Source organism: Pseudophryne corroboree, chromosome 4, assembly GCF_028390025.1.
Source record: "Pseudophryne corroboree isolate aPseCor3 chromosome 4, aPseCor3.hap2, whole genome shotgun sequence".
Taxonomy (NCBI): domain Eukaryota; kingdom Metazoa; phylum Chordata; class Amphibia; order Anura; family Myobatrachidae; genus Pseudophryne; species Pseudophryne corroboree.
The window spans coordinates 850,136,113-850,157,087 of record NC_086447.1 but is presented as its reverse complement, the minus strand read 5'-3'; the positions used below and the strand labels follow the sequence as shown (position 1 = coordinate 850,157,087).

The window sequence follows — 20,975 nt, the reverse complement described above, 5'->3', positions numbered from 1 at the left end:
CTCGCTGGATTTGTAGCACAATTCAGCTGGCGCATTCTGCGGCTGGATTGCCGCATCCTAAATCTGTAAAAGCCCATTCCACGAGGAAGGTGGGCTCATCTTGGGCGGCTGCCCGAGGGGTCTCGGCTTTACAACTTTGCCGAGCTGCTACTTGGTCAGGGGCAAACACGTTTGCTAAATTCTACAAATTTGATACCCTGGCTGAGGAGGACCTTGAGTTCTCTCATTCGGTGCTGCAGAGTCATCCGCACTCTCCCGCCCGTTTGGGAGCTTTGGTATAATCCCCATGGTCCTTACGGAACCCCAGCATCCACTAGGACGTCAGGGAAAATAAGAATTTACTCACCGGTAATTCTATTTCTCGTAGTCCGTAGTGGATGCTGGGCGCCCATCCCAAGTGCGGATTGTCTGCAATACTTGTATATAGTTATTGCCTAACTAAAGGGTTATTGTTGAGCCATCTGTTGAGAGGCTCAGTTGTATTTCATACTGTTAACTGGGTTAAATATCACGAGTTATACGGTGTGATTGGTGTGGCTGGTATGAGTCTTACCCGGGATTCAAAATCCTTCCTTATTGTGTCAGCTCTTCCGGGCACAGTATCCTAACTGAGGTCTGGAGGAGGGGCATAGAGGGAGGAGCCAGTGCACACCAGGTAGTACCAAATCCTTCTTTTAGTGTGCCCAGTCTCCTGCGGAGCCGTCTATTCCCCATGGTCCTTACGGAACCCCAGCATCCACTACGGACTACGAGAAATAGAATTACCGGTGAGTAAATTCTTATTATCACATAAGAAAAAAAACATCCTTTTCTTGTACCTACACCGCATTACATCCAGAAATACATATGTTTATATTGTCCCATTAAATAGAACTTACAAGGTATTCTAATCAGCATTTACAGTGTTGTCAGTGAATTAAATATTTGGCCTTGCTGAGCTATACTGTATTTCGGTACTTTTATAATGGCTATAAAGCTCATTATTGGTTTGATTTGAGCACATTCCCTCTTCTTTTTTTTTTCTTTTTTTTTTTTTTTCTTTTAATTCCCAATCTTCTCCGTTTTGTAAGCTGAGCCAATAGTCAGTGCTTTGGTTCCTAACAAATTTATGAGATGCATTCATGAAGTGTTGGTGTCCTACTGTACCACAAAACGACTGCCTTCATTTACTGTAAACACTCAGCAGCCACTTGTTAGGCTCGTTAATGCAAATATATAATCAGCCAATCATATGGTGCATAAAAGCATGGAGACATGGTCAAGAGATTCAGTTGTTGTTCAGACCAAACACCAAAATTATGTAGAAATGTGATATACTGCAAATTGATTTGACTGTGGACTGCTTGTTGGTGCAAGGCTGGGCGGTTTTAGTATCTCCGAAGTTCCTGAGATTTTTAGTCACAACATTCTAATGGGCCCTACACACTGAGCGATCCACCGCCGAGCTGCCCGACGGCGGATACGGCCGACAGGCGACCCGGCGGCGGGGAACTGTGACGGGGGGAGTTTGTGACGGGGCCTCGTATCGTTCATCGCTGGTGCCTCCACACTGAAAGATATGAACGGTATCTCATTCATTAATGAACGAGATCGTTCATATTTTTCAGTATTATCGTCCTGTGTGTAGGGCCCATAAGAATGGTGCACAATCAGCAATGGTTCTGTGGTAAATTTCCAGAATGCTCAAGCTGGCAAGAAGCTGACCATAATTCAAACAGAAAGATTCTTGCTATTGGCACTAAATATACTGCAAATCTGTGTGTATCTAGCAAATACAAACATTGGGATTTTGGGGGTTATTCAGAGTTGTTAGCAAACCAAAAAGGGCGAAATCATGTTGCATTGCAGGTGGGGGCAGATATATCGTGTATAGAGAGTTAGATTTGGGTGGGGTGTGTTCAAACTATAACCCACCCAAATCTAAATCTCGCTGCACATGTTATATCTGCCCCACCTGGAGTGCAACATGGTTTTTCCCATTAGTGTGCTTCTCTGGTTTGCTAATACCCCTTTCAGACCAACTGAGCTGGGTCCCACCTGGGGGCCTGACACGGGAGCATATTGCCGGGTTGGTGATGTCAGCAGTGACGCAGTAGGGCCGGCGCTTGGAGATCACATGATCTCCAAGCGTTGCCCGTCCACACACACTGAACGGGAAACGGGTCACTTCGACCCGGCTCCTGTTCACACCGCACTGTGAGCCGGGTTGAACACGTGTTCAACCTTGCTCAATACCTGAGTTGGAATACCGGGTCACTGAACCCTCTTTCAACCCTGGCATCTTTCAGCCCACACATGGGTTATGTGCATTCATGTGTCAATATCCCGTGTTTATAGCTGGTGGTCTGAAAGGGGTAGAACATACCTGAATAACCCCCTTTGTTCATATTTTGATCAAAACGTTTTAAACGTGCAGCCTGTCGTCAAGGGACCCCAATTGTCGGCAAGTCCCTACACTAGCATATACAGTACAGTATGCCCAGCACACCATTACATTCCAGTTAAATGCACTCACCTCTCGGGTACAAAGGATAACCTCTATACAGAAGCTGGCTGATGAACCACACCCAACTAATTCTCTGTAGAAGAGAAAAGGTGAGGACGCCCCAAAAAAGTAAAACTATAAAGATGAAGACAAAAGGTAATGCTAAGGAATATCTATATAATCAAGTGCAGATAAGAGAACTAGACAGATGAGAGGGTGGAAGAGAGAGAAGGAGTAAGAGGGGGAGAGAGGAGGAGAAAAACAGTTGGTGAGTGCTGAAAAGAGAAGGGAGGAAAGATAATACATTTTTCTGTCACGTTTCTTATATGGTTGCTGAGTAATGCTTATTTTACCTTTTTACTGCAGTGCGAATGTTAACTCAGCAATGTTTTGCACTATTGACCTTGGCTTTTTTGTTATGTTTTTGTTTTTCTTATATCACAAAGCCTATATTTTAGTAATCCCAAGCATCCGTTATTTCGGTAGCTTGCAGTAAGTTGTATGACCCCCAGGCTCCCCTGCTAAAATACCATGTGTGTCACAGATGCTTTACCCTAACCTGACTGAGCATCACTGATGGAAATGCTACGCACAGACAATGGCTTACAGAAGCTACCAGCAACACGTGTGTCACATGTCATTCTCTTAATGAAGGGTACAATATGTTTGTGTTTTTTAGTTATTGGTTTTTCTTTTGAAGCTAGGGTTTTTGTTACATTTCTACTTTTAGACCATCATATCCTCTTTAAATTGAAAGAACTTAATCATAATAACACATAATATATTTAAAAACAACATGTATATAATACACTCAAGCTTCTCCCACACAAGCCACCCTTAAGTTATATAGGCGGAATCTTCTACTGTCACCATCAAACCGGTATCCGGATGATAGGTCGACCTTGAACTGGCCGACAGTCAGTAGGTCGACCACTAATGATCGACATGCATTATGTCTAAATGAACAAAAGGTCGACAGGTCGACACGTAAACGGTCGACAGTGCTTATGATCGACATGTACAAAAGGTCGTCGGGTGCAAATGGTCGACACACATATGGTCAACATGGCTTTTGGGAGGGGTGGGGGGGGCATTAAAAAAACTAAACACTTTTCTCTAACGCCCTAGTGGATGCTGGGGACTCCGTCAGGACCATGGGGAATAGCGGCTCCGCAGGAGACAGGGCACAAAAGTAAAAGCTTTAGGATCAGGTGGTGTGCACTGGCTCCTCCCCCTATGACCCTCCTCCAAGCCTCAGTTAGATTTTTGTGCCCGGCCGAGAAGGGTGCAATCTAGGTGGCTCTCCTAAAGAGCTGCTTAGAGTAAAAGTTTTGTTAGGTTTTTTATTTTCAGTGAGTCCTGCTGGCAACAGGCTCACTGCATCGAGGGACTTAGGGGAGAGAAGTGAACTCACCTGCGTGCAGGATGGATTGGCTTCTTAGGCTACTGGACACCATTAGCTCCAGAGGGAGTCGGAACACAGGTCTCACCCTGGGGTTCGTCCCGGAGCCGCGCCGCCGACCCCCTTGCAGATGCCGAAAAGTGAAGAGGTCCAGAAACCGGCGGCAGAAGACTTTTCAGTCTTCATAAGGTAGCGCACAGCACTGCAGCTGTGCGCCATTGTTGTCAGCACACTTCATAACAGCGGTCACTGAGGGTGCAGGGCGCTGGGGGGGGCGCCCTGGGCAGCAATGATAGTACCTTATTCTGGCTAAAAATACATCACATATAGCCCCTGGGGGCTATATGGATGTATTTAACCCCTGCCAGGTCTCAGAAAAACGGGAGAAGAAGCCCGCCGAAAAGGGGGCGGGGCCTATTCTCCTCAGCACACAGCGCCATTTTCCCTCACAGAAATGCTGGTGGGAAGGCTCCCAGGCTCTCCCCTGCACTGCACTACAGAAACAGGGTTAAAACAGAGAGGGGGGGCACTGATTTGGCGATATGACTACATATATTAAAATGCTATAAGGGAAAAGCACTTATATAAAGGTTGTCCCTGTATAATTATAGCGTTTTTGGTGTGTGCTGGCAAACTCTCCCTCTGTCTCCCCAAAGGGCTAGTGGGGTCCTGTCCTCTATCAGAGCATTCCCTGTGTGTGTGCTGTGTGTCGGTACGTGTGTCTCGACATGTATGAGGACGATGTTGGGAGGCGGAGCAAATTGCCTGTAATGGTGATGTCACTCTCTAGGGAGTCGACACCGGAATAGATGGCTTATTTAAGGAATTACGTGATAATGTCAACACGCTGCAAGTCGGTTGACGACATGAGACGGCCGGCAAACATATTAGTATCTGTCCAGGCGTCTAAAACACCGTCAGGGACGTTATAATGCCCATTTTACCTCAGTCGGTCGACACAGACACGGACACTGACTCCAGTGTCGACGGTGAAGAAACAAACGTATTTTCCTTTAGGGCCACACGTTACTTGTTAAGGGCAATGAAGGAGGTGTTACATATTTCTGATACTACAAGTACCACAAAAAAGGGTATTATGTGGGGTGTGGAAAAACTACCTATAGTTTTTCCTGAATCAGATAAATTAAATGAAGTGTGTGATGAGGCGCGGGGTTCCCCCGATAGAAAATTATTGGCGGTATACCCTTTCCCGCCAGAAGTTAGGGCGCGTTGGGAAACACCCCTTAGGGTGGATAAGGCGCTCACACGCTTATCAAAACAAGTGGCGGTACCGTCTCCAGATAGGGCCGCCCTCAAGGAACCAGCTGATAGGAGGCTGGAAAATATCCAAAAAAGTATATACACACATACTGGTGTTATACTGCGACCAGCGATCGCCTCAGCCTGGATGTGCAGCGCTGGGGTGGCTTGGTCGGATTCCCTGACTGAAAATATTGATACCCTTGACAGGGACAGTATTTTATTTACTATAGAGCATTTAAAGAATGCATTTCTATATATGCGAGATGCACAGAGGGATATTTGCACTCTAGCATCAAGAGTAAGTGCGATGTCCATATCTGCCAAAAGATGTTTATGGACACGACAGTGGTCAGGTGATGCAGATTCCAAACGGCACAAAGATGTATTGCCGTATAAAGGGGAGGAGTTATTTGGGGTCGGTCCATCGGACCTGGTGGCCACGGCAACTGCTGGGAAATCCACCGTTTTTACCCTAAGTCACATCTATGCAGAAAAAGACACCGTCTTTTCAGCCTCAGTCCTTTCGTCCCCATAAGAGTCATATCTGCCCAGGGATAGAGGAAAGGGAAGAAGACTGCAGCAGGCAGCCCATTCCCAGGAACAGAAGCCTTCCACCGCTTCTGCCAAGTTCTCAGCATGACGCTGGGGACGTACAGGACCCCTGGATCCTACAAGTAGTATCCCAGGGGTACAGATTGGAAAGTCGAGACGTTTCCCCCTCGCAGGTTCCTGAAGTCTGCTTTACCAACGTCTCCCTCCGACAGGGAGGCAGTATTGGAAACAATTCACAAGCTGTATTCCCAGCAGGTGATAATCAAAGTACCCCTCCTACAACAAGGAAAGGGGTATTATTCCACACTATATTGTGGTACTGAAACCAGAAGGCTCGGTGAGACCTATTCTAAATCTGAAATATTTGAACACTTACAAAGGTTCAAATCAAGATGGAGTCACTCAGAGCAGTGATAGCGAACCAGGAAGAAGGGGACTATATGGTGTCCCGGGACATCAGGGATGCTTACCTCCATGTCCCAATTTGCCCTTCTCACCAAGGGTATCTCAGGTTCGTGGTACAGAACTGTTACTATCAGTTTCAGACGCTGCCGTTTGGATTGTCCACGGCACTCCGGGTCTTTACCAAGGTAATGGCCGAAATGATGATTCTTCTTCAAAGAAAATGGACGACCTCCTGATAAGAGCAAGGTCCAGAGAACAGTTGGAGGTCGGAGTAGCACTATCTCAAGTAGTTCTACGACAGCACGGGTGGATTCTAAAGATTCCAAAACCGCAGTTGTTTCCGACGACACGTCTGCTGTTCCTAGGGATGATTCTGGACACAGTCCAGAAAAAGGTGTTTCTCCCGGAGGAGAAAGCCAGGGAGTTATCCGAGCTAGTCAGGAACCTCCTAAAACCAGGAAAAGTGTCAGTGCATCATTGCACAAGAGTCCTGGGAAAAATGGTGGCTTATTACGAAGCGATTCCATTCGGCAGATTCCACGCAAGAACTTTTCAGTGGGATCTGCTGGACAAATGGTCCGGATCGCATCTTCAGATGCATCAGCGGATAACCCTGTCTCCAAGGACAAGGGTGTCTCTCCTGTGGTGGTTACAGAGTGCTCATCTTCTAGAGGGCCGCAGATTCGGCATTCAGGATTGGATGCTGGTGACCACGGAGGCCAGCCTGAGAGGCTGGGGAGCAGTCACACAGGGAAAAAATTTCCAGGGAGTGTGATCAAGTCTGGAGACTTTTCTCCACATAAATATACTGGAGCTAAGGGCAATTTATAATGCTCTAAGCTTAGCAAGACCTCTGCTTCAAGGTCAGCCGGTATTGATCCAGTGGGACAACATCACGGCAGTCGCCCACGTAAACAGACAGGGCGGCACAAGAAGCAGGAGGGCAATGGCAAAAACTGCAAGGATTTTTCGCTGGGCGGAAAATCATGTGATAGCACTGTCAGCAGTGTTCATTCCGGGAGTGGACAACTGGGAAGCAGACTTCCTCAGCAGGCACGACCTCCACCCGGGAGAGTGGGGACTTCATCGGGAAGTTTTCCACATGATTGTGAACCGTTGGGAAAGACCAAAGGTGGACATGATGGCGTCCCGCCTGAACAAAAAACTGGACAGGTATTGCGCCAGGTCAAGAGACCTTCAGGCAATAGCTGTGGACGTTCTGGTAACACCGTGGGCGTACCAGTCGGTGTATGTGTTCCCTCCTCTGCTTCTCATACCCAAGGTATTGAGAATTATAAGACATAGAGGAGTAAGAACTATACTCGTGGCTCCGGATTGGCCAAGAAGGACTTGGTACCCGGAACTTCAAGAGATACTCACAGAGGACTCATGGCCTCTGCCGCTAAGAAGGGACTTGCTTCAGCAAGCACCATGTCTGTTCCAAGACTTACCGCGGCTGCGTTTGACGGCATGGCGGTTGAACGCCGGATCCTAAGGGAAAAAGGCATTCCGGAAGAGGTCATTCCTACCCTGGTCAAAGCCAGGAAGGAGGTGACCGCACAACATTATCACCACATGTGGCGAAAATATGTTGCGTGGTGTGAGGCCAGGAAGGCTCCACGAAGAAATTTCAACTCGGTCGATTCCTGCATTTCCTGCAAACAGGAGTGTCTATGGGCCTCAGATTGGGGTCCATTAAGGTTCAAATTTCGGCCCTGTCGATTTTCTTCCAGAAAGAATTGGCTTCAGTTCCTGAAGTCCAGAAGTTTGTCAAGGGAGTACTGCATATACAACCCCCTTTTGTGCCTCCAGTGGCACTGTGGGATCTCAACGTAGTTCTGGGATTCCTCAAATCACATTGGTTTAAACCGCTCAAATCTGTGGATTTGAAATATCTCACATGGAAAGTGACCATGATGTTGGCCCTGGCCTCGGCCAGGCGAGTGTCAGAATTGGCGGCTTTGTCTCACAAAAGCCCATATCTGATTGTCCATTCGGACAGGGCAGAGCTGCGGACTCGTCCCCAGTTTCTCCCTAAGGTGGTGTCAGCGTTTCACCTGAACCAGCTTATTGTGGTACCTGCGGCTACTAGGGACTTGGAGGACTCCAAGTTGCTAGATGTTGTCAGGGCCCTGAAAATATCGGTTTCCAGGACGGCTGGAGTCAGGAAAACTGACTTGCTGTTATCCTGTATGCACCCAACAAACTGGGTGCTCTTGCTTCTAAGCAGACGATTGCTAGTTGGATGTGTAGTACAATTCAGCTTGCACATTCTGTGGCAGGCCTGCCACAGCCAAAATATGTAAATGCCCATTCCACAAGGAAGGTGGGCTCATCCTGGGCGGCTGCCCGAGGGGTCTCGGCATTACAACTCTGCCGAGCAGCTACGTGGTCGGGGGAGAACACGTTTGTAAAATTCTACAAATTTGATACCCTGGCTAAAGAGGACCTGGAGTTCTCTCATTCGGTGCTGCAGAGTCCTCCGCACTCTCCCGCCCGTTTGGGAGCTTTGGTATAATCCCCATGGTCCTGACGGAGTCCCCAGCATCCACTAGGACGTTAGAGAAAATAAGATTTTACTTACCGATAAATCTATTTCTCGTAGTCCGTAGTGGATGCTGGGCGCCCATCCCAAGTGCGGATTGTCTGCAATACTTGTACATAGTTATTGGTACAAAAATCGGGTTATTATTGTTGTGAGCCATCTTTTCAGAGGCTCCGTTGTTATCATGCTGTTAACTGGGTTCAGATCACAGGTTGTACAGTGTGATTGGTGTGGCTCGTATGAGTCTTACCCGGGATTCAAAATCCTTCCTTATTGTGTACGCTCGTCCGGGCACAGTATCCTAACTGAGGCTTGGAGGAGGGTCATAGGGGGAGGAGCCAGTGCACACCACCTGATCCTAAAGCTTTTACTTTTGTGCCCTGTCTCCTGCGGAGCCGCTATTCCCCATGGTCCTGACGGAGTCCCCAGCATCCACTACGGACTACGAGAAATAGATTTATCGGTAAGTAAAATCTTATTTTTCATACTTTACCACCCACGTGGACTACGATTAGGAATAATAATCTTGCCCATAGCATGGTGAGCAAATGAGGTACACTAATTGGGGTTCCACGTGAAAATGTGTCCACCTTTTCCAGTGTCGCCCTTTCCAGTGTCCCCTTTTAACCATGTCGACATTTCACATGTTGACCTTTTTATTATGTCAACCTTTGCCATGTCGACCAATAGTGGTCGACCTTATTACTGTCGACCCTGTGATCCACAACCCATCAAACCTGCATCTGATATGTAGCTAAATGCTAATTCTGATTGCCTGCTTTCATGCATTATTGTAGCACCTTAAATGAAATCTGCATAATTTTTGCATGCATTATATATGAAAAGCACAGTCAGACAAGCGTAAATGCTTCAAATAGAGTATGCTTGGTGGTTTGTATTTTTATAAAGTAGAAATAAGAGGTGTATGTATGTATGTATGTATGTATGTATGTATGTGTATATATATATATATATATATATATATATATATATATATATATATACGCACACAGTTAATGCAGTGTTGAAAGTATGCATGTCTTCAGAGTGCAGCTTGCGTATATTATTACTATTTTATTATCCTTTATTTATATGGTGTGACAAGGGTTCCGCAGCGCCAAATTACAGAGTACATAAATAATCAAAACATAGCTACGTAAGCAGATGACACTGGAATAAGTATCAGGTGGCAGAAGACTGCTGGATTTGGTGCAGTTGAAGATTATTAAAGTAAGAAAAAGGATAAGCACATGAGGGAAGAGGGCCCTGCTCGTGAGAGCTTACATTCATATTCACACTGCACATGCTCAACAGATGACGCCGACACAGCACTGTAGAGTTATACACCTTTGATCACACGTACACTTACGACCAGAGAGGGCATGCTTGGTCATTGTAATTACTTATAGCATAATGGAACAAAAACCATTCTTCTTTATTGTTTTCCATTAAAAATGTCATCATTTGAGAGACTTGTCATGGGGTAAAAGGAGCATCTCTAATATGTGGTTTGAAGACATGTTATAATACACAAGCAATAATTAGATGTTTAATGGTGAGGTATGATGTCATCCTTTCAGCAGTCATTCAGGAAACTACTGTACTAGGGTCATAATTCAGCATGAATCGTAGTTCCGCGATTATTCGCACAACTACAATTCACTTCACTAGCATGTAGGGGGATGCCTAGCAAAGGCCCCTCCCCCTCCCAGCTAATATGCGAACGCTTTGCTCAGCAGCGAAGTGCTCGCATGATAAGGGTAGCCCCCTGCCTGCACAGCCTAGCTGCGTAGGCAGACGGAGAGACGCCATGTTTTGAGTCGCTGCGGACACGCCTGCACTGCCCGGATCGCCCCCCCCCCCCCCCCCCCCCCCGTATGGTGCATCCACGCCCACAAAACGTGGCGTTGATGTCCCGTCACCGCCCCCCCCCCCCCAACAGGACTTAGAATGCATTCTGAAGAGAACACAGTTTAAGACCTTGCGCATGCGCACACCAGCGTACGCGCATGCGCACACCAGCATGCGCACATGTTCTGAAATCTCGTCATGGCTGTTTCAGCACAATAGTGACTCATGCTGAATCGGCCCCTAGAAGTTATATTAGTCATCTGGAATCTGTTGTGTGCAGTGGCAGCTCCTACCTATCATCCTGAGGGGGGTTGTCGTAGCGCTGGCTGTCTGGGCAGCACCAGTCTGTTAATGTAAGGCGGGATAAAAAGCGCCTGGCTTCTAGGGACTGCATCAGCTGCAGCCTCTAAGAGCACATTACAGCTGACAGGGAAACTTGGGCACATCCTCCGCCCTCTCAGGTGCTGCTTCTAGGGACTGCCATTGGCTACAGCCCTACAAGCATATTAGAGCAGAAAGGCAGGGGAGTGGCTTACCACGGGAAGCCACTCCCTATCTGCAGATTGCAGACCAGACTGCCTGTGCAGCGTGTGATTAGTCAATGGGAAGCCACTGCAATTACTGGGGGCTCAGTGGTCTGATAATTTTATTATTACCAGTTATTTTTATAGCGCACACGTATTCCGCAGCACTTTACAGAGATTATTTGGCAATTCACATCAGTCCCTGCGCCAGTGGAGCTTACAATCTATATTACCTACCATATGTACACACATTCACGTTAGGTTGACTTTTTGCTGGGATCCAATTAACCTGCCAGTATATTTCTGGATTGTGGTTATATGACTTAGTCTATATAAAGGCTTTTGCCTACACACTATTGTCATTTGTCACAAAACTTCTCAGTGACTTATACTAACCAAATAGTTATACAGTAGTGAGAGCACTGTCCCATATACTTTTCAGTGGTCCTTAGTCTATATTATTATGGCTATTTGTCCAGGTCACATGATGGCTCCCTCCAATTGTATGCAGGTAAAAAATGCACATTTGCCATGCTGTTGGTGGTCTGGTGTACTCCAATAACTTTTTCCTTTTTTTTTTTTTATATTTAACAGCCTGGAAGAGTGGTGACACTTGTCGAGGATCCAGAGGTAAATATTTTGTACATGTGAAACTGCGACCACTCTGATGATGTCATTTACCTTGCACAGTTCAGAGCAGGGTTTCCCAACCTCCGTTCCTTAGGCACATGTAAGCTGGGTACACACACTAGGCCATATGTTGTCCGATTCAACAGATCGGACTGACATATCTGGCACATCGTCTAGTGTGTACCCACTACTGCGCGCTCCCATATGTCGTTTTCCGGGTGGCATGCATTGGAATGTGGCTGTGAACAATATATTGCGCGGTGGCGGAATATATCGTTCAGTGTGTACGTGACAGCCGATGTATCAGTACATCGGCCGTCTCATTAGCTGGGTACACACATCGTTAGGTGTGTACCCGGCTTAACAGTCTTGGTTTTAAGGTTTGCCACACTTGAGGACAGTTGACTTAATTAGAAGCGCCGTTATTTTGAATTAACCATCTGTGCTCAAGCATGGATATCATTAAACCTTAAACTTTTACACTGGGCTGTTACTGTGCCTTGAGGATGATCCTGGGAAACACTGGCTTAGAGAATCAGAAGATATTTTTTCCGTAAACCATGCAAACCCGGAGTATCTGATGCATGTGCAGCTTCTAAACTAAAGAACAGGCAATGCTTGCTGTATTGGTGCAGGCTGGCCTACAGGCACATTTACTGAACTAGTGGAACTTCAATACACATAATATATGTACAGTAGCCCAACCACCCAGATACAGTCACAATCTGCCTAGCAGTTGATGAACAAATCCACATGCAACCCTGGTTAATTGTTGTTTTCACTGATTGTTCTGTCACTTTCTGTGTGCTTTACAGTTAATTAAAGTTGTCCTTATCACACCATTGCCCCCTCCTATGTCCAGTCCGTTTGTGTGTTTGTTTATTCAGATATTAAGCCTGGATTGTCAGATCTGTGGTTTATGCAGTACCTCCCTTTCAGGTTGTGTTATGCCCTTTTTTAGCTTTTGTTTTACAGTCCTAAATAACCACATAATATAAATCACATAATACAACATCAGTGAGTTATTGGGTTTCAGTGCATAAAATTCCCTAAATCTCCTGCCATTGTCAATAGCCTCCCTCAAACATTGAGATGCTATCAGTTATCTAGTAGCTTTTAGTATATCTCTTACATCCTAGAGGATGCTGGGTTCCATTTAGTACCATGGGGTATAGACTGGTCCTTTGGGAGCCACTGGCACTTTAAGAGTTTAACAGTGTGGGTTGGCTCTTCCCTCTATGCCCCTCCTACCAGACTCAGTTTAGAAAATGTGCCCGGAGGAGCCGGTCACAGCTAGGGGAGCTCCTATGAGTTTTCTTAGTTTTATTGTTTTCTAGATTTGTTATTTTACAGGCAGGCTGCTGGCAACAGCCTCCCTGCTTCGTGGGACTTAGGGGGGGGGAGTAGTGTCCCACCCAGGAAGGTTAATGGCCACTATCTCCGCTGACAGAACACAGAGCTCCTGAGGGTGATGATCGTTAGCTGCCCGAGGCGACCGCTCACTCCCGCAGCATGCCGCCACCCCCTAACAGAGCCAGAAGAAAGAAGAGTGGTGAATCTGACCCATTAAGCGGGTCCCCAGCGAGAATGGCGGCACAAGGGTGGGAGCGAAGCTCTAATAGGCTGCGCTCCGGAAGGCTCAGCGGCACACTGTGTACAGCGCTGTGAGGGGGCGTCCCGAGCCAGCGCGATACCCTACACTGGTCAAACATAGCTTTCAAGGTCTAACCCACTGTTTGCTGCAAAAATGACCTCAGGCCAGAATAATCTCTAAGTGCGGGAAGATGCGCCATTACAGGGGGCGGAGCTTCTCCTCAGAGCGGATCCAGCACTAACCAGCGCCATTTTCTCCCTGCAGACGCACGCTGACAGGGAACGCACATAACTACAAAGAGGTAAAAGGTGTTATTAACAAGGGGGGAGTGATATTATGTACTAGCTACCCTGTTAAGGTTACGCTAGTCAGTGGGGTTTTTATCTTTATAAAAGCCTATAAGGGCGCGCTGTGGCTGGCTTCTTCTGCTCTGTGACTCTCTGAAGATATTCTGGGGGAGAAATTGTGTTGACATTTTCCTGTGTATGTGTAATCCACTTTACTATGTTTTAGGGACTTTGTCCTGTACTGCAGAATGTATATCTTCTCCTGGAGAGTCTATACCATACTCAAAACTGTACACATCTCAGGCTTCGGTGGCAGTTTCCCCTGGGGTGGCCTCCATAAGGTGTACTTTAATATATATTGCTTCAAATATATCCCATACTGGGTAGAAGCCGCAGTTTTGAGAAGTGTGGGGTTTCAGTTCCCACTGCTGTGCCTCTCACCCCAACTCCGTACCCTAGAAAGCGTACACTTGTCCATATAATGCATATATATGAGAGGTCCAACATATATTTGAGGCTATTAGGGATGAGGAATATTATTATATGTATATAATGAATGTCTTCCCACTGTGTAGGGCATTGAACTCCTTATTTGGGAAAACCTGAGTACACCCAGAGTTATTATCCACATCCCTATAGAGTGTCTAAATTGTCAAATATGGTTGTCTTACCTGACCCTGGTACATCCTCCATAAAGGCTGATCACCTATTGAGACTAATCTCTAATACTGTACACTGCTGCAGGTGTGACTCTGAGACCCACTTTTGCGTACATCTCTGGGGCTATTGTAACGTGGTCAGGCTCCTTACTTGATGATTTAGATTCTATGTGTAGAAGTGACTTGTACTTGTTTCTATGTCACATACAGGATTTTACAGGCTTCACGGCTAGACGCCATGAAGGAGATAGACCTGCATAACGCAGGGACCACTGCTCTGGCAGTTTCGACACACAGGGGGCGGTGGCTACACCAATGGACTGCAGATACAGAATCCGAGTAAGGTATGACAGGTCCACCCTTCACAGGTAACGCCCTTTTGGGACGCACGGGATACGTGATTATCCATGTCAACTGCGGGTAAGTTGGTATGTCTTCCTTCCGCAGCTGCACAGACCAGGAAATTATATCCTAGACCTACACTTCAAATTCCTTTGAATGTGATTCCACATATTCCTCCACTTCCTTTAGAGGACATTGGGGAAATCCAGAAAACCTGCGCCGCCAGGTTCCCAGGGACGGATTTCATATTCGGCCTTTTTCAAACCCTTTGGTTTGTCGGTGGACTTCACTGCCTGGGGATCAGGCAGGTGGGAGCAAAACTAAGATTCAGTAACACATCTGGGCGATATCCTGCCTAGACCCCTGGAAACAGTTGGGTTGCCCAGGGGTGCAGACTAGAATTTCTAGTATTTCTGCCTCACAGATTATTCAAATCAGGCTTACTAGCTTCTCAGGCAGAAAGTGTACTACTGCTGGAAGCTATCATAACATTTGTCAAACTAATGTCATTATTCCAGTTCCACCTCATTTACGTAACTGGTTACTATTCAAACCTGGGGTCATTGATTCCCTACCGGTGGGTGTTCAATTCGGGATGGAGTCTGGGAGTGGTGATCTCTGCTATAGATGTAGAGGAATTCCTAGTATCCCGGGATATCGGTGGGTACTTCACATTCCAATCTGGCCGCCTCTCTAGGCCTATCTAAGGTTGCACTACAACTATGTCACTTCCAGTTCCAAACACTGAACCTGGCTTCTACGCAACACCGGGGGTGTTCATCAGGGCCATGGCAGCCTTTATACTCCCGCTCCACAAACCAGGAGTGGCCATAATTCCATATCTGGGCGACCTTAACATCCTCCAGGGAGATGTTGTTACAGAGTGTTGCTCTCTCAAATCAACTGTCCCGGGATCTTGGGTGGATCCTGAAGCTTCCAATTTCGCATTTGAAGCCGATAAGGAGGCGTTCCTTCCTGGGGATGATTCTCAACACGGAAGTGCAGAGGGTGTTTCTACCTGTGAAGAAAGCGTTGGTGATCCAATCAATGGTCCGGGATGTCCTGATGCCAGCCCGAGTATCAGTTCATCAGTGCATTCGCCTTCTGGGGAGGATGGTTGCCTCCTAAGAGGCTCAACAGTACGGAAGATTCCTTGCACAGTTTTTCCCACTGGATCTCCTGGTCTTATGGTCAGGATCTCCTCTTCACATGCACCACGGATACGCATGTCGCCCAAAGCCAGAATTTCACGCCTCTGGTGGCTGCAAACTTCTCACCTACTCGAGGGTCGCAGGTTCGGGATTCAGAATTGGATTCATCTAACCACGGATGCAAGTCTCAGGGGTTGGGAAGCAGTCGCTCAGGGGGAAAACTTCCAAGGAAAGCGGTCAGTTCAGGAATCTCCTTCCAATAAACATTCTGGATCTGAAGGCCGTGTATAATGACCTTTTACAAGCGGCACATCTTCTGCGAGATCAAGCCGTTCAGGTTCAGTCGAACAATGTCACAGCGGTGTCCTACATAAACAGGGAGGGCGGAACGAAGAGCAGGGCTGCAATGTCAGAGGTGACAATAATCCTCCTCTGGGCAGAGAAGCAGGCGCTGTCAGCAATCTTCATTCCGGGAGTGGACAACTGGGAAGCAGACTTCCTCAGCAGACACGACCTCCATCCAGGAGAATGGGGCCTCTACCCGGAGGTATTCGCAGAGGTAACAAGCTGATGTGATGTACCTCAGATAGACATGATGGCCTCTCGCCTCAATGAGAAGCTTTGGAGGTATTGTTCCAGGTCACGAGACCCACAAGCAGTGGCGGTGGACGCCCTGGTATCTCCGTGGGTGTTCAAGTCAGTGTAAGTGTTCCCTCCACTTCCACTCATCCCATGGATTCTCAAGCTAATAAAAAGAACAAGAGTTTAGGCGATCCTCATTGCTCCGGACTGGCCAAGAAGTGCTTGGTACGCGAATCTTTTGGAGTTACTGCTGGAAGATCCGAGGCCTCTTCCTCTTTGCGAGGACCTTCTGCAACAGGGGCCGTTCGCTTATCAAGACTAACCACGGGTACGTTTGACAGCATGGAGGTTGAACGGCAGATCTTAGCTCGGAAGGGCATTCCGTACAAAGTCATTCCTACCCTGATACAGGCTAGGGAGAGGGTAACGTCTAAACATTACCATCGCACTTGAAAAAGTATGTGTCTTGGTGTGAATCCTAGAAGTTTCCTACGGTGGAGTTTCAACTAGGACGGTTTCTCCTCTTTCTGCAAGCAGGTGTGGTTGTGGGCCTACGCTTGGGCTCCATAAAGGTCCAAATCTCGACCTTGTCTATTTTCTTACAGACACAATTGGCTGCTCTCCCTGAGGTTCAGACTTTCTTTTAGGGATTCTGCACATCCAGCCACCCTTTGTGCCTTCTACGACACATTGGGATTTTAAGGTGGTGCTGCAGTTCCTGCAGTCAGATTGGTTTGAGCCTTTACAGGAGGTGGACGTCAAGTTTCTAACTTGGAAGGTGGTCACACTGTTGGCATTGGCATCTGCTCGACGGGTGTCGAAATTGGGGGCATTGTCATGGAGGAGCCCCTACTTGGTTTTCCATGAAGATGGAGCTGAGCTCAGAAGGTGTCGGCAATTTCTTCCAAAGGTTGTGTCGGTTTTTCACATCACCAACCTATTGTGGTGCCAGTGGCTACTGACTCCTTAATTACCTCACAGTCCTTGGATGTTGTGAGGGCTTTGAAAGTTTCTGTGAAGAGGATTTCTCGTCACAGGTAGTCTGATGCTCTGTTTGTCCTTTATGATCCCAACACGGTTGGGTGTCCTGCTTCTAAGCAGACATTTGCTCGCTGGATCGGGTTTACTATCCAGCATGCTTATTCTACGGCAGGCCTGCTGTGTCCAAGATCTGTTAAGGCCCACTCTGCTCGTACAGTGGGTTGTTCCTGGGCAGCTGCCCGGGGTGTCTCGGCTTTACAGCTTTGCCGACCAGCTGCTTGGTCGGGGTCGAACACGTTTGCTGAAGTTCTACAAGTTCGATACTTTGGCATCTGAGGACCTAAAGTTTGGTCACTCCGTTCTGCAGGATCCTCAGCACTCTCCCTCCCGTACTGGGACCTTTGGTACATCCCTATGGTACTAAATGGAACCCTAGCATCCTCTAGGACGTAAGAGAAAATAGGATTTTAATTACCTACCGGTAAATCCTTTTCTCGTAGTCCGTAGAGGATGCTGGGCACCCGCCCAGTGCTTCATTTTCCTGCGTTGCTACTTGGTTAAGTATTGGTTCAGCGGTTGCTGTTCCTCTTTCATGCATGGTTAGCATGGTTTCTTCAGGTTACATGCTGATTGGCATGGTTGCTTCCTGTTTCATGCTAGATAACATGTTTTCTTCGTATGGTTGGCATGATTTATTCAGGTTTCATCCTGGTTGGCATGATTTCTTCATGGTACCTGCTGGTTAGCATGGTTTCTTCATGTTTCATGCGGTTTTGCATGATTTCTTCATGGTGCATGCTGGTTAGCATGGTTTCTCCATGTTGCATGCTGGTCAGCTTGATTTTATCGATTCGATGTGAGCTGGTGTGAATCTCACCACTATCTGTATTTCCTTCTCTTGAAGTATGTCCGTCTCCTCGGGCACAGTTTCTAGACTGAGGCTGGTAGGAGGGGCATAGAGGGAGGAGCCAGCCCACACTGTTAAACTCTTAAAGTTCCAGTGGCTCCCAAAGGACTCATCTATACCCCATGGTACTAAATGGAACCCCAGCATCCTCTATGGACTACGAGAAAAGGATTTACCGGTAGGTAATTAAAATCCTATTTTTTTTTTTTTATTTCTTTTTTAGAAACCGTTTGATTTCAAATGGTTGAAATACAAATGGAGCATAACTACAAACATTAAAAACAAAGGTGTATGAATCCTGCACACATGGACGGTGCTAGGGTGTTTGGCGTCCCCCTGTAAACAATAAATTTGCACCCTTCCATATGTAATAAAGTGACGGAGCATGCTGCAAAAAAGGGATGTGGTCTCACAAGTAAGGGGAGTGGTCCTACAATAGTGCCCCTAATTCAAATTACGCCACGCAGTAGCACAATCTTATTCTCATCACACCACAGATACTGCTGCTGATTCATATTACACCACATAGTAGTGCCCCTTATTCACATTACGCCACAGTAGTGACCATAAATCACGTTAAGTCACACAGTAGTGCCCCTTAGTCACGTTAAGCTAAACAGTAATGCCTCTTATACATGTTACGCTACACAGCCTCTTACACATAATGCCCACAGTAGTAGTGCCACACATAATGCCCACAGTAGTAGTAGTGCCCCTTTAAACATGTACACAAGAGGGGAGAGGGGGTAGTGTGCGGCACTTACACGGGAGATCAGCTTGAAGCTGCCAGTGCCACTGCCTGTCATAGAGCTTGACAGATGCAGCAGGGAGGAATGAGGAGGGAGCCGGAGGGACCTGACACTGAGAGCTGCACTTCCTGCTGCCGCTGCAGCCGTCTATCATACAATGTGACAGGCGCAGCGGAGGCCGGCAGCAACAGCAGGGTAGTAGAGTGGAGAGAGTGCCTCCTCAGACTGGCGCCTCCCTGCACTGCATACCCTTGCTGAGCAGGTTGCGCCGGCTCTGCCTGCAAACAACATACAATCTAAACACCACTTGGAGGATGGCATTTAAAAGGTACAAAAGGTGGGGGGAGATAAGTATTTATGGCTACTTAGTATCCTTAAGGGTGAAAATGCCTGTGGCTAGAGAAACGTGTGTTGGTTCCATAAAGACATGGCTGCAAACTTTCCCAGTGTACTGTAGCAGTCATCTTCCGTCTGTCTTTTTAATGCGTCCGACTTGGGGGTATATTTACTAACGTGCAGATGTTGCTCATAGCAACCAATCAGATTCTAGCTATTATCTCCTAGAAGGTGCTAGATAAACAGTAAGTAGAATCTGATTGGTTGCTGTGGGAAATGTATCCACTTCTAAAAACCTGCACTTTAGTAAATATACCCCTTGTTTTCCTCTTGTACTGCTCCACGTTCATTGCAATACTCTGCAAATCCCTATGTGGTACCCTGGGTGCATTGGGTTGGTGATGCTGTGTGATGGCTCTTCTTACAGGTCCAGTGTTACCTGGTTGTAGTAAGATCTAAGAAGTCCACTCTTGCCACAAGCAAGATTCTATGACTGCATCTTATCATACCCAGGTCTCCAGTTCTACAAAAACATAGTGCCAGTCATTGTGCCACAAGAAAGCCATCACATGGATGCACCACGACAAGTCATGCAAGTATTCTGTTCAAGGGTTCAAAAATAATGGTCACCTTCTATCTCAACAGGGCTGCGTATGGGGTGTTGCCTACAGACTGCCAGAGGGAAAGGAGGAAGAAGTGAAAGCTTATCTTGATTTCCGAGAGAAAGGAGGCTACAGGACTACCACTGTTGTCTTTTACCCGAAAGATCCTTCAATAAAACCATTCAATGTACTTCTGTATATCGGAACATGTGATAATCCTAACTACCTCGGCCCTGCTCCCCTAGAAGACATCGCAGAACAGATTTTTAATGCCGTCGGGCCCAGTGGGAAAAATACGGAATACCTGTTTGAACTCGCCAATTCACTCAGGGACCTCGTTCCCGAAGATGCGGATGAGCATCTTTTTTCTTTAGAAAAGTTAGTGAGGGAACGTTTGGAGAGATACCAAAATCTAAATTGTATATAATTGCAAACGCTATGTGCTATTGCCACAAACTTTTATCCATAGAAATGGAGATATGTGTACAATAGGTATAGCTTTTATTTATTCTTAGCTAGAAATGAGTTATGGAAATATTTAAATTTTATATGCAAATGTTTCTCTCGGAGGTTTTAAAACCTTAAAGTTTTTAAAACACAGTATTTATTAAAGCCACATATTAAAAGGTGGCGTAGATTTTAGCTCCAGTGCTTGCTGATCCGGCAAGCACGAATTGAGTACTGCAAAGATGGTCATATTTTGCACAAATCCTACTACTGTACGATATAAAATAACTTGAAAAAAAAAATATAAACTGAACTGTAGCATTACTTGAGAACGTTTCATGCTAAGAAAATTATCTTCGCTGGTTAAATGGAAAATCCAGTGCACTTGGTCATTGTAGCGCGCACTCGCATAACGTTGTGCATTGAGATGATAAAATTTTGACTATCCTTGAAATGTTTCTGTTTCCACATTTTATAATGTTATTTATCCTCTGCATTGGTATTTTTTTTCCCCTCTGGTTTGCTGATAGCCCTTGTTAATGGCACTGGTATATATATATATATAAAATTTTATTTATTTTTTAAACCCTTTTTTGGCTTAAACCATTTTTTTTAGTTTAAATTGTATTAATTTGAATCATGCTTATTATATTAATACTGTGAAACATTGCTATCTATTAG

General features: G+C 46.4%; 1 protein-coding gene across 1 annotated transcript in view; it reads left to right on the top strand.

The window, feature by feature from the left end:
* The window catches only part of CHAC2 (ChaC glutathione specific gamma-glutamylcyclotransferase 2), a 62,773-nt gene extending 42,025 nt beyond the window's left edge, over nt 1–20,748 (top strand). The window contains exons 2-3 of the mRNA XM_063918656.1: nt 11,622–11,657; nt 19,891–20,748. Of these exons, the coding sequence (XP_063774726.1) occupies nt 11,622–11,657; nt 19,891–20,274 (420 nt within the window). The 3' untranslated portion in view covers nt 20,275–20,748. The remainder of the gene's footprint in view (nt 1–11,621; nt 11,658–19,890) is intronic.
* Nucleotides 20,749–20,975: the final 227 nt, after the last annotated feature.